We start from the raw sequence: 16,072 nt of genomic DNA, 5'->3' as shown, positions 1-16,072 counted from the left end.
GGGACAATGAATCTGCCTGTTGTGTTTTATGTGAAGGACATTGTTTCATCCTGCACCAGATTTCCATGACCCCAAGGAAACTCAGTGCTCAGTATTTTTTCTTTCTTGCAGACTACATCACACGACTCAATATATTTTAAAGGCAATGTCCAAAATGTCTTCATTTTAAGAGGCCGGTGAATGATGGCCGTTGATGCCTGTCATGTCATTTATGAGATATGAATTACCAGTATTTTAAATGAAATCCAGAGCCAGGGGAGACAAAGCATGGAGTCGAAGGGATTTTCTTTATTACTACTGTATGTTTACATGTTGTTTCCTTCTTAAATTTCCTGTTCTAAAGAAAAAAGAGATTGAGTGCACATTCAAAGTTTTTTATATATGTCAAGTTTGTCTATGAGATCTAAGATTCTTTCACTGCAGTGTAGTATTTTATTACCTACTGTGAGAAATATTTACAATTTTTAGAACTTTTTGGGTAGATGATGATGGATGCATCTTTATCATTCTTTGTCTTTCCTACTTTTCTTCTCTCCTCATCTTTTTCTCTCTGGGGTCACAACAGGGCAAGAAGGCAAGTATTTCTCACTCAGTTATTCTCTCATGCCTCCCCACTGCAGCTCCATTCACACTCTTTACCTTAATCCGTCACCTAATATCTGTCCAATATGTTATGTGTCTTTGTGTGTGTGTGTGTGTGTGTGTGTGTGTGTGTGTGTGTGTGTGTGTGTGTGTGTGTGTGTGTGTATGCATGTGTCGGGGAGGGGGGGTATACTTTCAGATAACAGTATGTGCACTACCGTGTCCATGCATTGACCATCAGCATTTCTTAAAATTTGATATGACCATCCACTTGTCAAGTGTTTCTAGATTCACGTAGTCATCTCAGTGCACAAATACCAGTGTCTTTACAATATTTCATTAATAAAGATAGAGATTTTAAACACCTAATCTGCTGTTGGTAATATCCTCAGTCTCATCAATTACATAATGAGCCTTATCCAGGTGTTTTTCTGTTTTCAAAAGCCATGGAAACCATACAGCTGGAGAGGTTTGATGAGTTTGGTTACACCTACATCGCTCCAAGGTGAGTGATCACGACACTATTGTACAACCCACTTTCACTATACATGAACAAATAAGTGACTGAGATTAAAAGTGATCAATACTGTTTCCTCAGGGAGTACTGCAACGAGCTGAAGTTGTCACTCAACAACACCCAGTTTCTCCTCGACTTCAGCCAGTACATCGATAGAAACACACCAAATGCATGTGAGTCATGCAACTTTTTCGCTGTTATTTCACTTGACACATTTGCACTGGTTTGGATGTCAGTTTGCTGCATTGTTTAAATTCATATAAGTATTATAAAATCCACACAATGTCACCTAAAGCAATATACACTGTGTTGCATTGTGATGTGTACATGCATGGTACGTTTTATTGTTATTCATAGTGGAATTTGCCACTCTGATATCACGTTGGTCAGCATCTGAAAGTCAGAGCATGACTTTGGTCATTAGATTAGTACTGTGTAATTCGAGTGACATCGGTATGATCCACTAAGATTCCTAGAAGCCCGATGCTGTCATGCTACACAGTGACTCATGATGCTTGATTTGTCATCATCTAATGGATCTCCCCCCTAGTATGGCTTACCACCATCATCCAGCTAATGGATTTAGGTATCCTTGTTCCATTTCAAACTGAGGTCAAGTCATATACTTAGGCATTAATGCCTTTCCTGATGCTGTTTTTGGAGTACAGTATGTTCTCACATTTTTTTTAATAGAGCCTTTCCGAAAAGTTATGGACATAAATGAAAACAACACAACACTCAAGATAAACTGTATGCTAACATTATTCTTACTTTTAGAAAAGTACTTTTCTTCACACCGGGGTTTAAACTCAATACCTTGGCATCATCTGTCTCTTAAAGCTACAAAAACTAATCCTTCAGAAAGTACTTCCTGCTGTCTGACAGTCTAATGGTCACTCAGAGAAGACCTACAAAAACATGTCTCCCTGCTGGACAGTTTCCTGATAAATTGGCATGAGATCAAGTTAAGTGCTTTGCTCAGTGGCACATCAGTAGTAATTCTTGTGCAGGCCAAAAGCAAAACCTATTCATCTCCCCTGTTCGGACTTGTAAACAATAGGTCAGTCATTGTTCCATTACCATATTTAAACTACTTATTGTATTGTATGTAAAATGTATCTCGTCTTTAATCTGTAGGTAATGTGTCCCTGGTGAGTCGACTAATCCTGGATGCAGGTCTGACAGCTGAACTGGTTAAACTTTGGAAGGAGCAGACAGTGTGAGTGCCAAAACTTTCTGCTCCTCTCTGTTTTAAGCAATGCAAAGATAAAGTTAAAAAGTGAGTATTTCTTCTTATATGGAAATCTGCATTGCATGTGTATGCTATTGCTTTGTACCATAGCTGATGCTTATTTCATGCACAATTTACTGACAAACTGAGCCAGAGTTTTTCTTTTCTACTCTGGGTGATTCGATCATGTCCAACTAGTGAAACGTGATGAAAGCAAAGCACAAAATGCATATCACACCCAACCATACTGAGCTCTGCCAAGACATGCTGTTTTGAGAGGAAAATAAAATAATTACATCAGTGTGTTTCTTTTCATGGTATGCCCACTTGTCTGAAATAATCTAAAAGCACACTTCCACATACACTGCAGGGTATCTGTTTAACATTAGGACATATAGAGACAAGTGACTTTGGGCATAAAACAATTTGTGTCGTGTCTGCAGCTTGATCTCACGGTTCACAAACACTTTTTTATAATATGTGCGATTGACTTTGATGTTTGACTGGCTGTTGTTTTCCATCTTCTCAGGGATGGGATACTGGCCAGGTTTGTAGCTACAGATGGAGGAATCACAAGAGTCTACCCAAGAAGGTACTCTCCCCTCATTCTTCTCAGTTTCACTTCCACCATTAGCTCTGGTGTTGTAAAATAGCACGGGAAGCGTTGCCCAAATAACTGATGGTGTAAATGTGTGAGATGAAAATGGATACAGACTGTAATACTCTTAGGTTGAGCGCTTTTGGCTGCTTTACTCACCTACTCCACTGGGTTATTTTCCAGAACATAGAGGATTAGACACTTTTAGCTGAACTCCCAGAGCTTGCCAGGCCAGAACAGGACATGGGTCAAATCCACAGATCCATCAGCCAAATGCAGCTCATTTTCCTCAATTTCCTTGCTGATACTTATGTCTGAATTACACTTGGGGGTTCCACTTGGTCAGAATACACCATTCCAGCTGAAGATGAATGCATATTCTTTCCGACAATAAAACATGAAATACAATCAGTTATTGCTTTTACTGGATCATGCCCTTGACATATATCAACTACATTGGGTGCGACTCCTATTTCAATGACTAACATTTGGCCGCAGATTAAAATATGAATTGTTTGGATAGATCACGCATATTTGCTTGGTGTTTTATGCCTATAATGGTCCATATATAATATTATGTGACTGTATTAATGTTTTTAGTGCTGGAGAAGAGTGGACTGAGAATCCTGAGACATATGAGTCCAGCTTCTACAAAAGGACCCTGGACAATGAAATTTATATTTTCACAGCTCCATCTTTCAACAGTAAGTTTTCTGAACGGTTCGAATATGAATATTTGTGCACACTTTTCTGTGCGTGAGGATCTTCAGTGTGGCCTGGCACTGAGCCTAGCCTGCTCTTTCCCCTTGGACGTCATCCCAACATTACTGGCAAAGATCACACTCTCGGGCCTCTGATATCACTCTCTTTATCCTTCTCCTTTTCCCGCTGTGTCTTTCAGCGATCATCACCACCCTCCCTCCTCCCTGCTCTGTATACTTCCTGTTATCTGCACTGATCTCTCTAACAGACATCAGGACAGGCATACGTCAGTGTAATGTAGCCTTGCTTAAAGCTACACTTGACTGGATTAGCACATGTACTGGCTTCACAGTCTGCACTCCACTCACATAAATTACAAGCAGCTAAGAATGCATGGAATTTCCCACAACGGATAGCGATTATTCCTGTTTAACTGTGATTCACATTCTGAAATGTTCTTACTATGTACTTTTAAACATGATCTCAGTAAAATTGCCATGATTATTGGTTACTTTCCCTTGTGTATACCTTCTCAATTGCAGCAGAGAGCAGGGAGGCTGTTTCTGAGTCAGGTATTCTAGTGAGCAAAGCAGTGGACCTCACGATTGATGAAGTCACGCTCAAACCAGCAGGTCAGTCTTTCTGATACCAGACTGATTGCTTTTTGTGATGCAACATATATGAAATCACCCATTGGCTATTAATCAAAGTTGTCCCTGTTTTGTGTTTTGTTCTGTAGTGGTGGGAGTGAAACTCAATGTCTCATTCTGGATGAACAGTTTCATGAATGCTACACTGAAACTGAATGTAAGTTCTGTTAATAAAGTGTATTTGTATTTTTTAACACTAACTTTTAGCACACTTTTATCTATCTATTGGTGTTCAGTACTAATTTATTGTCTGACTCACGTTTTACCTTTTAGTGCAAGGATGAGATTTGTGGCTGTCTGAGGAATGACAAGGTACAACAACACAGTTTTTCTAAACTGAGAACTTTTCTTGGTTTTAAACGTATTGATTGTCTTTGCTAAGACGTTTTTTATCCTTTCCATGGTTGTGCTAACAGCCTTGATTAGGACTCTTATGTTACGTTACAGGATTAATCCATTATGATAAGACCTTTGCCTACAGTGTATTTATGTATTTAAGCTTGATTAGTAATCTCTTTTTAAAAGACTCACAGATGATTTTCAATGTCCACATTTTTATCACTTCATTTTCAAACTGTTCACATGTTTACCCTGTAGCATGTCGACTGTGTGATCCTGGACGATGGCGGATTTCTTCTCATGTCCAATCAGGATGAGTATATCACCCTGGTGAGTTACCATTAACCATTTTCCTCATCTTATCATGGTCATGTTTAGTTTAGCTACTGCTGTCTTTATCTAAATGGTCAGTAAGTGATCATTAACAATTACACAATAATGCTGCCTTCACATGAGGTTGCGTTACCGTGTTCATGAGAATAGTCATAATGAAGGCCCCCCCTCTTGTGGTATTCACAACCTCCAAGGGGAAATTTTCAGAAATTTCTGAGAGCTTTGTAACCACAAGCTCACAGGTTCCATGTGAAGACAGCATAAAACATCTGTACTCACATAGTCAGAATGTTAAAATCAAGGACTTTGCCAGAATTCATATTTCATACTTTTCTCTACCTTTCTACATACCTAGCTCCTCTTTCCTTTGTCACAGGGATCCACCAGTCTCATGCAGGTCAAATATAGGGCTTATGAGTCAGCTAAGTTATGAGAATGGCCTGTTAGCTCTGAGCTGTTTGAAAGCTCCAGCAGTACATACATGTATCCAGTAAAGTAAAGCACTAGCCAGTAGAGGAGGATCAAAGGAAAGGTTCTGATGGGTCTTAGTCAGTTATGGAAGCTATAGTGAATTGAGTCCCCCGTGTATGCAAGAAGTCAGCTCTGCTGTGTTAACTCCAGTCTTTCAGGCTACTATAGGCCCCTGTGTGTCAGTGGTAGGATATACAGTGGGCTTGGAAACGTTTCATGTTTGTCAAGACAGGACATCTGCTCTTTGATCCATTCTGCCATCACAATGTCTGGCAAACAGTTTATGGTCTTCAAACATTTGAATAAGCACCTTCCTATCTCTTTTTCACATCTTGTGATACATTTGGTGTCCACTGGGATCATCAATCAGAATTATTTGGTCGTCACTCCTCTTTACATACCATCTTTACGTATCTGCTTATCAAACATTGTAGACTTTATATGCTCAGCCAGTAAGAATAAGCCCATTCATAACTTAGCCTGTCCCTAGAAAATAAGACCAATCCCCTGATTGCTCATCCACCAGGTGTTTAACTACTTGTGAAACTACTTAGGCCTTACTGTAATCATGGGATTATAAATATGTGCCCTTCCTTCTATTTTACACAGGCTTCACCTTTTAACTGGTATTTTGGTTCATAACATAATACAAGCGTAAAGCAAAAAAAAATGGTTGAATGCCTAAGGACATAAATGCTAATTTTCAGTGCAGTGATGTGCAACAGTGAATGGCTAAGCCTAAAAAGCCCTGTCAGAGAAAATAATACACAGCTGTATGTTTTGTTTGCACAAGCACCGCCCTACACTGCTTTTATTGTTTGTTTGTTTGTTTGTTTGCTTTTGTCATCTAGATAGGTCAGTTCTTTGGCGAGGTGGATCCTGTGGTAATGATCAACCTGGTCAACACCTCCCTGTACTCCTTCAACAAGACCTATGACTACCAGTCTGTCTGCGACCCAGAGAGAGACAGCAAGGCTGCAGCAGGACCCCGCTCCTTCTATGTGGTTAGATACTCACTGATACGAGCCGTCGGACAGCAGTTACCCTATCTATCTAATAATTAGTGCTTACATATTTATGCATTTACACCATTTTAGTCTTTATTATACATGCTGGTAGGGATGGGGCTAATATTGCGATTCTGAATCACATTTGTTTTGGATTTTGTTAGCGTAATATTATATAATATAAAATAGCTAATATAATATCTATCTGCTTTATTTTGGAATTTATTTTCCTGTCCCTCTCCAGCCTACCATTGCGGACTTCCTCAGTATTGGTTGGTGGGCCTCCAGTGCTGCCTGGTGAGTGTACAGGTTGTTTGTTTTGTGTTTCTGTGTATTTTTATTCTTCCACTTTTTGTGTTTGTGTGTGCGTTTTAGAGTGGGAGTACATTTGTACTTAAGGGTAGGAGTTTGTTTGGGAGTGGGCTTGTATTTTGTTGAGGGTCAGTATGGACAAGGGCAGTTACACAACATTATACTGCATCACTACCTGTATGACTGTCCAACTGCAGTATAACTAGATTTTTAAAATAGAATGACTGTTACTTCCCTTGGCATTTACATCACCAGTGACTCCAGCCTTAGACAGATGTGTGGCTGTTATTAAACAGTGTTTAGTTGTTCAGTGTCAATCAGTTAAACATGGTCTACTGACTCATCCATGTGACTCATTTTGTTGTTTTCCTTCCCTGTGTCTAGGTCGATACTACAGCAGCTGTTCTTTGGTCTCATGTTTCCCAACTTTCTACAGGCAGGTGGGTAACAAATGCTGTGATTGTGTAAAATGTAACCGTCAGCCTTATTTAGATGAGAAAACTGTATTTGGTCAATTTTAATCTCATACATTTTCACTAATCCTTTCCCCTATTTTTCTTTATCAAACCTGTGTCTTATTTCCAGCGGAGTCAGCAGATGAAGATATACCAGATGCCATGTTTAAGGAAAGCTGCATCACAGAGCAGACTCAGTACTTCTTTGACAATGATGAAAGATCCTACTCAGGTGTCCTGGACTGTGGAAACTGTTCCAGGTATGTGAGAGTTTATTTTAGTTATTTTTGTGATTTTATGTAAAGATCTTCTTCCATGTGCTTCCATTTCATTGGCTCTTTCCACTCATACTGTAAATCTTTGCCAATATTAAAGATTTTCCACCTCTTACTGTATCTTTCTCCTGGACATCCTTCTGTTTAATGGTCTGCAGGGATGGGTCCAGAATAGGGTTAGTTTCCTCTTTCTGTTTTCCAGCCTGATTTTAGGCAGCTGTTTTCTGATGAGTTCTGATCAGACACAGATTACCTTGATCTGTCAGTGACCGGAACTGCAGAGGGAGGCACAAAAGCACTTTTATCTGTTTTTCTTCCTTCGCTCTCTGGCTATACTTCAAACTCACTAACACACACATTCACGGACCACTGCACATTTACTTTGCTCTAACCTCCTTTTGTGTCAATTTGGGCTGTTGGTGGGGGTTAAATATGGCTGTAATTACTGGGTGTTATGAGTCCCACGTGTCTGGTACTTTACTCCCCAATGTTAACGACTGTAGACACAGAAACTTTCATGACTACCATAAAAAGCCAATCCCCAAGTGCAGAGAAGAGGTATGAATGTGTACATATGTGCACAACTGCACACATACCTGCGTGTGTATGCAGCATATACTGTATATTCTAAATGCAAATGCAGGCTATTGTAGAGAATTTGTTATTGCATGTAAATTGGAGCTGCATGATATCCTCATACAACAGGTATTTTACTGTTTGAATACTGTATAGATTGTTTACCAGTATGTGTGTGTGGCCATGTGTGCTTTCTAGGATGTATCGTGCCGAGAAGCTGCCTAACACCAACCTGGTGTTCCTGATCACTGATGCCAAGGCAACGTGTTTGTCGTGCGACCCCAAGCCGCTACGACAGGCCGAACAACCCTGTATCCTTTCACTCAACTCGTAAAAATCGAACATAGAGTTACACTTCCTTTTTACTTTCCAGCCCTCCATCCATCACCCTTATGACAGTTGGGCTTTAAACTCTCAATACAAGGACACACACCTAAGGAGTTTGCCGCAGGTCCCCACTGAATGTTCACGGGTGAACAGTAAACCAGATGCACGCATATGAAAGCCTGTCTCACATTACTCCCAGATTAGATTTCTTTGTTTTAATTCATCTGGGCTGTATGCTGCCATCAGGTTGAATTAAGGTTAAGAGCAGCAGTGTGTTTGTGTGTATGTACAATATAAGTGTGTGTGTGTGTGTGTGTGTGTGTGTGTGTGTGTGTGTGTGTGTGTGTGTGTAGAGTTTGAATTTTTTCAGGATATCTGTTTGACAGATGTGTCTTGAATGTAGCTTCCTGCTGGTGTAACAGTACAGGTGTCATCATCAGAGGTCGCCATGGGGTCCCAGCAAGGGCCTCCAGTTGCTAACAAGGACACCACTCAACACACACAAACACTGACAGACATACACTGCACACATGTTGCTCTATCACGCTAAATACATATACACAAATGACTTATTGATGAAGATTTATTTTAAATGTCTTCATAAGAACACATTGTTTATTTTATCAGGGACACAATGGCTAAATTACTCACAATCGCTACTACTGGACCACATAAAGTAGCATGTATAATTATTTCTTTTTCGACTTATTTTATTTGAATCTCTCTTAGATGTTATTGGAGGAGCAGCAAATATCTGGAAAACAATCGGGGTATCTCTAGCCAAGGCTAATGATGAGTTGGAACTACATAACGTTTTTTTGGCCTGGGAAATCAAGACTCAGCACATCATTTATTTGTTGTTGTTAAAAGTGTTACATGTGCACTGCCATTCATAAATCACATTTTCCTGAGAGTGTATGTCCAGCTGAAGGTCCGGATCCATGTGAGCTGGCTCAGAATCCCAGATACCGCAAGGGTCCAGACGTGTGTTTTGACAACAATGAAAACGTAAGACACAACCACACATGTGCCTTTGTGCAGAGAATATTGCTGGAAGCAGCTCTATTAGTGAGGTTTCACAGTTGACTTCTCTCAATCTCTGTCTGGTTTTCATCAGCATTCAGCACTGTTGGCTGCCTTCTCTAACACCCCATACTTGATTTATTCATCCAGTTTATATTTTATCTATTCATTTGTAATTATTTTTATTTCATGGATTTTGCATGCAATTATCACTCAATTATCTTTTATTTCTCTTGCTTCATGTGATCTTTTCACTCATCATCTGCCATTCTTGTTTTGTGATTCTGCATCCCAATGGCTGCTGCACTTGTCTGCTAGGATGAGCCCCTGTGCCCAATCAGCAGAGGTTCTACATTGAGCCCCACACCTCTCTTGTTGTTTCTGGTGCTAAGTTCAGGGTCAGTGTCCGCACACACAGCTTCATGCAGCTTCATTACTGACTTATGACCGCTATGATCTTTACTGTTCCTGGGACACCACAATGTGCTTGACAGGGGAAAATCATGCACTACAATGGCATGCTGATCGTCACAGTATTGACGTAAATATTTCTTATGTAATATTTGCTGGGTAGTATCTGGGTCATTACTCATTTAACCTATTTTGCAACCATTAAAGTTCCCACTATCTGAGTAACATGGTCTCTGTGACTATAACCAACCTAATCTATTGTGTTACTTAGGATGATCCACATGAATAACTCTCGAACAAACACATAGATTTATGCACATTTACATTTGTTATTATCTTCAAATTTTTATATATGTATTTATTTTGCGTTTTTTTACATACTTATTCAAATAATTTGAGAAGGAAATGGCCCATTAGTAACAAAACATACTGTAATAACAAACAGTTGGGATTTATTCCTTGGTTGCATGCCTTTCTCCTTAACACAATGCTACATCTTTCTTTGGCATCTTGTTTTTTTGTTTTGTTTTAGTTTTCCCTGCTGTTTACCCCAGCAGATGGAGAGCGACTGAATCTTGGCAGTTAAAAGTGTTAAATCAATTCAATGTAATAGCAGCACAAAACTATGTGTGAATATATCTACAGCCATAGTCTATTTATTTAGAATTTCTAAATGCTTTGTAAACTAAATTTATTTCAGAAATGCACATTCCAGTATGTAAGCACATATGGATGTATTTTACCTCAAACTGAGAAACTGAGTTTCAGGGATTTCAACGCAATAGTGAGACCCGATACAGTAGCAAAATTCCCTTGAAAAGATCTGATGTAAGTTCATGTATTGTACCATTTGAGCTAAATCAGTAAAACAAAGGAGTGAGGTGGATACATCATGTGTGAGATCACTGCATCACCACCCAACTTTAAAAGGTTTATAAGACGTCTAAATATTTGGAAAAATTATTTCCCATATCTTTGTGAACTCTTTCATTGTGTTCTAAAGGCGTAGATCACAAACATAACAGGCCACTAATTCATGCGCCCTGCATGTTTATATTGTGGAGAGGCTGTGCTGGGGAGCAAAGGGAAGGGGAGGAATGGCTGAGGAAGTAGATGAACAGAGTAAAAGTAGGCCGCGTCCCTTTTCCTCTTTCCATCTGTCCCATTACTTTTGGCTGAGCTCCTCATAGGAAGACAGTTTGTGTCCAAGCCAGTCCATTTTGTCACTGGTGTAAACAGAGGAAGTTCCACATGGCTTTCCTGCCCTTTGAATACAGAAGACTCCCACCTCTTTCTCCTAGGCCTTTGGCATGCACGGATATCCTGAATACTCCCATCAAATACAAAAAAAAAGCCACACACTGTCGTGGGCAGGTACATGTGCATACACACACATGCACGAAAAGCAGAACGAGGTCCGGAACACCTCCATAACTGCAACACAGCATTTAAATGAATAGTTCATTTTGGGAAATACACTTCTTTGCTTTCTTGCCAAGAGTTAGATGGGAAAAACTGATACCACTCTCACTGATATCTGTTAGTTTAGCTCAAAGGCTGGAAATGGGGAAACAGCTAGCCTTGCTCTGCACCCTGTCAAGACATAGCCCACACATATTCCCTGTAAAACCATTAATGGTTGTTTTTACATTTCAGTTTTTGTATGGATTTAACTAAAGAGACTGAACATGTAAATTAGTGAGCTTTTGAGTTACTGGTATATGGATTTTGATACCCTTTGACAGAGCCAGGATAGCTAATTACTGTTAATACAGAAGTAGTGATGATGGTGGTAGCCGTAGTAGAGCTACTGGATGTAGGTGAAGACTGTTACATTTATTGACAACTGATTTGTCCAACAGGAAGATGATTCTGATTGTGGAGGAGGGACCTGCCTAAGCCCGTGTCTGTGGGCAATGCTTGGGCTCCAACTACTGCTGCTGTGGCTCATCACATCTTTACAACACTCATGACCCCTACACACACAGACACACACACTCACACACTGATCGTCATCTCATTTCACAAGAAGCCAGAAGACACATCAGTTATGCCGTCCAGGATGTATGCAGAATATTTGCAACAAGACATTTTTATCAGCATTTCCATTTTCCAATGCCAAAGGGTGCTCATTCATTTCCTCCTTGTCATTTTCAAAAATAGAGACACATTTACTGTGCTCAGCTGCACTCATTTCCATGATATACTCCTTAATACTGGTGCAAGAGTAAGAGCTAACCAAACCCTTTAATTCTGCCTAATTTATTTTTTGTTCTAAATTATTTAGCGGAGGTTGAAGAGTTGTCCCACTATGCCAATTAAATATCATTCAAAGACTGTATGTTCACTGACAGCGTTGATTTGTGTAGTTGTCGATATTGTTTGTTGCTTATTATATTATTGTGTATGAATCATTATGCTGTAATGATCGTTTATTTTGGAATCCAGTGCAACTATGAAGAATATCCCTTTTGTTTGAGTGTTTTTTAAATGTACTGTACTGTACCTATCTATTTATGTTTTTGTTCTTTTTTTACTCAACTAGCATTTTGTGACTAGCTAGGTGTTGTATTGTAGCAGCATGTGCTCAGTACAGAGCTAAAGACAACACCGATACTCTGACACCAAAGCTCCACACAGTACCAAGGACCACAAATACACACAGACCTACTACAGAGAATCTGCAGGCTAGTTTATTTTAAGAGATTCCTCAGACGTGGGTGCACATCAGTATCCAAGTTACGATGTTAGTTAGGTAGATAGATATCTTAGATACCTTGCTGGGAAATAAGTGAGGTCAGAGAGCACATATGTGAATCAAATCTATTAGGATATTACTATTTCAAATATGTTTGTACTTGGTCTGACAGCTTTGGTTGTCTTCAATTTGATGCATCAAATTCCCAGTGCCTACATAGTAGCTCAAACAGTCTGTTATCTGAATGAAGCAATGCATCAGAGTTGTATTCTTACCATGTATGCTTCTATGCTAATACTTGCTGCAGTATAGCAGAGAGGGTAGCCCTTGCAGTGATACGTTGTGAAATGGGCCAATTCTGCTGCAGATATTCAAATTTATGTGGCCCAGGCAACAGTCGTAAACGACCAGTGATTTTGATTGTGGGAGAGGAATATCATTTTCCTCCATGGTCAAAGGCTTGAGCTTGCGTTCCAACACCTCTCTTTATTAGTCCTGTTTCTGTTACCTTTCTGGATCACCAGACTCAGGAGCCAAGACGACTTGTGAATGAGATCAGCGTAACAAAATGACTGTTTCTTTGTTTTATTCTACTTGCTGTTCTCCTCCTTATGCTTGTTTCCTTTTTGTGTTGCTCTATAAGTACTGTGAAGCAGACACTGAAGGCTCAGTGTTGAAACGCTGCAATGTCATGGGATGAGCTTGTTCTGTGTTTGAACGCTGTCTATGCCAATGGTCAGCATCCGGGCCTGCTGGAGAGAATTGTGAGAATACACTATTACCAGTGGTAATTTTGCATTGCCTTACTTTACGACGGTTCATAAAGGTCACACATAAGTACTTTTAGTTTTAGCCATTTAAAAAATGAAAGTTGAGTTCTCTCCATCTCGCCTTCATGGTGACCTGCTGGTGTTGAGTGTTCAAGTTATGCCTGTCTATCAAAGTCGCGTGTTGACTTGTGTTTTACCCTGAGGGTCCCGTGTCTATGTGCAGGCATGTGCGTGTCCCTCCGATATCTGATTGTGCTTTAATACTGTACATGAATTACTCTTTTGTGGAACTAGCCTGAATAAATTTTGTATACATTTGTACACTAATACTATTTACTGTATAAAAGAGAAAATGAAAGAAAAGAAAAATGTTTATAATATGGTGTTGATTATTGTGCAAATATAATATATTCACAATAAAAGTGTTGTATTGTTATGACCTGAGGTGGTTATTTTTATTCTGTCACATCTGGCCATGTTTCTTTGGTTCCACTGGGAGCAGACCAAACATGTCATCCTTCCTGCACCAGAGACAGCTGCAAAAAAAGGGAAGTGCATCTTTTTTTCACTGTCTGTGTATGAAGTAAGTGTGGGTGATTACTACTTTGTCAAATAGTCCTGTACATTTTAGTATCAAATAATTTACAGGTGTGGTCAGAAGTGTGATATGTTGCACACACAGTGATGTACTGACACATCCTAGGGTACACTGAATGTATTTTTTTACTATGTTATGTAACATAAATCCAACATATAGAAATCAATCCAACATCTTTTAATCTCGCTTAATAAAGTTATTCATAAACAATTTATTTCAGTAAAAAACACAGATCAAACTGCAAATAGTACATTGTTTTTTGTTTTTTTTAAATCAGTGAATACATTTATAATAATAATAATAATAAGCTCTTCATCCTCGAGTACAACCCGGTACAAATGCACACATTTTTTCACGTGAATATGTGAGAAGGATGACAGAAGCTACCTCCAAATGAAAAATGTAAGTGTGTGTGAGATGACAGCATGGCAAAGCGTGTCCCAGTGAGTTCTGACTGAGGTCTTATTCCCTGTGTTTCTAATTGTGTGACCTCTGCCAGCAGCATTATTGACACACAGCTCTGCCATCTCCTGCCTGGAGCAGCAGTAGGAAGCCAGATGCTAACACCAGAGTTACAGAGCAGTTGTACATTACTTGTGCTTTACTTGATGGTATTTGTGTTTATCTGATGGTAATCTAAGAATAAATATGGCCTGAGTTTTAAGTGAGAGTATAAAGACGTTTGTTTTTCTTGGAGATGTGTCAGACTGGGAGGTCCTCATATGTGTGCTATATAGCAATATCTAGAAGGGAGGTTGTAATGGGATACTCTTGTAAATGGGGACAGGGTCGTAGCCTTTAACATGCCTGGCTTAGGAAGTTACAGACGCAGGAAAAGCAGGGACAAGTTCTACATCTCTTTTCAATTTGTAACTTGTAATATCTCATAAGCCACAAGAAGCAAATCAATGAACTCCTCTTAAAATAAAAGATGCATTATAAAATGTTGTGTTCTTTTCAAATTTTTGTGGGTGTCTTGGTTTTTATAGTTTTGGACATCAGTCTTTTTACTTATGACAACTTACCAGCTTTGTTGCTGACATATGGGGCCACAGTGTGCTGTGCAAATCCCTGCTTAACTGAGTCAATGCAGCACATGCAATAGCTTCCCTTTTTTCTCTTCCTTTATCTAACTTCTTATTTTTCCTTAAAGTTGACAGTCAAAAGTGATATGAGACATGTGACATGAGCTAGAGGGTACGAAATGCAATTAAGGCTGCAGTCCAGAATCAAAGCCAAAGAACAAAACAAGTCCATATTTTTCTTATTTAACAATATTAACAATTTGTTTTTGTTGTTAGGAAAACTGAAAATTTGATTATCTTTTATTATTATCTGGATTAACTTTGATCTACCGCATTTGCAGTACAGGAAATGTGAGCGCATTTACAATTCCAAGCATGATTGGTCAGTTGTGGTTCACCCTTGTTTTACATCCCGATTTGGGATTTGTTTAAAATTTAAATTGAAAAACTCCATTCTGACTTGTTTGTTTCAATCAAGATGTTGATGCAGTTGTTCTGGCATTGTTGTGATGTCAAACAGAACAATGACTCATATAATAGAGGCATTTAATTTGAGTGACGGTTTGGTTTTTTAAACCTCCTTACCAAATGTCCCTTTCGAACGCAGTTTTGATGTTTTTTTTCTACCCATCAGCTTTTTTTTTGGCCTGCTGATCCAACATATGTATTAGTGTTGGGTTCCACAAGAAAGAACATTTCACCCAATCTAAAGCCTTCAAAGCTGGATCTGTATGACTCATTGGTTGTTTAAGTTGAAGTCTGAGAGTGGCTTTTTGGGTTTGTTCCACTAATTGCAGGAAGTGACACATGAGATTGATGCTGCATCAACAACATGACCCGTGACTGGATCTGCAAGGATCAGCACGTCATTAGTAAGCCCCTCTAAAGTTCATTAACATTATTTTGATAGTAGTAAAACATCCATTTACGTAGAGTTCTACCAGCAAATGCTATTTTTGGAACGGCATTGCAACTCAGTGACACTTTGATCGTACCATTAGCATTTAGTCCCAACACTCTCAACAGCCTCTGGGTCATGTCACCCCCAGGGCAATCAACCCATGTCTGAATAAACTTCCCTCAATCTGGTAACTATGATGTGGTTTACATTAGCAGAAAGATTTTTAATTGGCACCATTTGTTTTTTTCTAAATATGAAAAAAGTGTACACT

General features: G+C 39.2%; 1 protein-coding gene across 2 annotated transcripts in view; it reads left to right on the top strand.

The window, feature by feature from the left end:
* LOC127352416 (voltage-dependent calcium channel subunit alpha-2/delta-1) overlaps nt 1-13,713 on the top strand; it is a 59,766-nt gene extending 46,053 nt beyond the window's left edge. Inside the window, exons 23-39 of one of the 2 annotated variants that reach the window (XM_051380763.1) lie at nt 1,027-1,087; nt 1,181-1,272; nt 2,237-2,318; nt 2,860-2,922; nt 3,529-3,632; nt 4,173-4,262; nt 4,370-4,437; nt 4,554-4,592; nt 4,878-4,949; nt 6,275-6,427; nt 6,675-6,727; nt 7,127-7,182; nt 7,328-7,457; nt 8,247-8,359; nt 9,301-9,383; nt 9,717-9,796; nt 11,672-13,713. In XM_051380763.1, coding sequence (XP_051236723.1) covers nt 1,027-1,087; nt 1,181-1,272; nt 2,237-2,318; nt 2,860-2,922; nt 3,529-3,632; nt 4,173-4,262; nt 4,370-4,437; nt 4,554-4,592; nt 4,878-4,949; nt 6,275-6,427; nt 6,675-6,727; nt 7,127-7,182; nt 7,328-7,457; nt 8,247-8,359; nt 9,301-9,383; nt 9,717-9,796; nt 11,672-11,708 — 1,376 coding nt within the window. In that variant the 3' untranslated portion in view covers nt 11,709-13,713. The remainder of the gene's footprint in view (nt 1-1,026; nt 1,088-1,180; nt 1,273-2,236; nt 2,319-2,859; nt 2,923-3,528; nt 3,633-4,172; nt 4,263-4,369; nt 4,438-4,553; nt 4,593-4,877; nt 4,950-6,274; nt 6,428-6,674; nt 6,728-7,126; nt 7,183-7,327; nt 7,458-8,246; nt 8,360-9,300; nt 9,384-9,716; nt 9,797-11,671) is intronic. The other variant, XM_051380764.1, reaches the window with a different exon arrangement.
* The last annotated feature ends 2,359 nt before the right edge of the window (nt 13,714-16,072 follow it).

This window comes from Dicentrarchus labrax, unplaced genomic scaffold (assembly GCF_905237075.1).
Source record: "Dicentrarchus labrax unplaced genomic scaffold, dlabrax2021, whole genome shotgun sequence".
Classification (NCBI taxonomy): Eukaryota; Metazoa; Chordata; class Actinopteri; family Moronidae; genus Dicentrarchus; species Dicentrarchus labrax.
The sequence above is the reverse complement of the archived record's forward strand: the minus strand, read 5'-3'. Positions and strand labels throughout refer to the sequence as shown.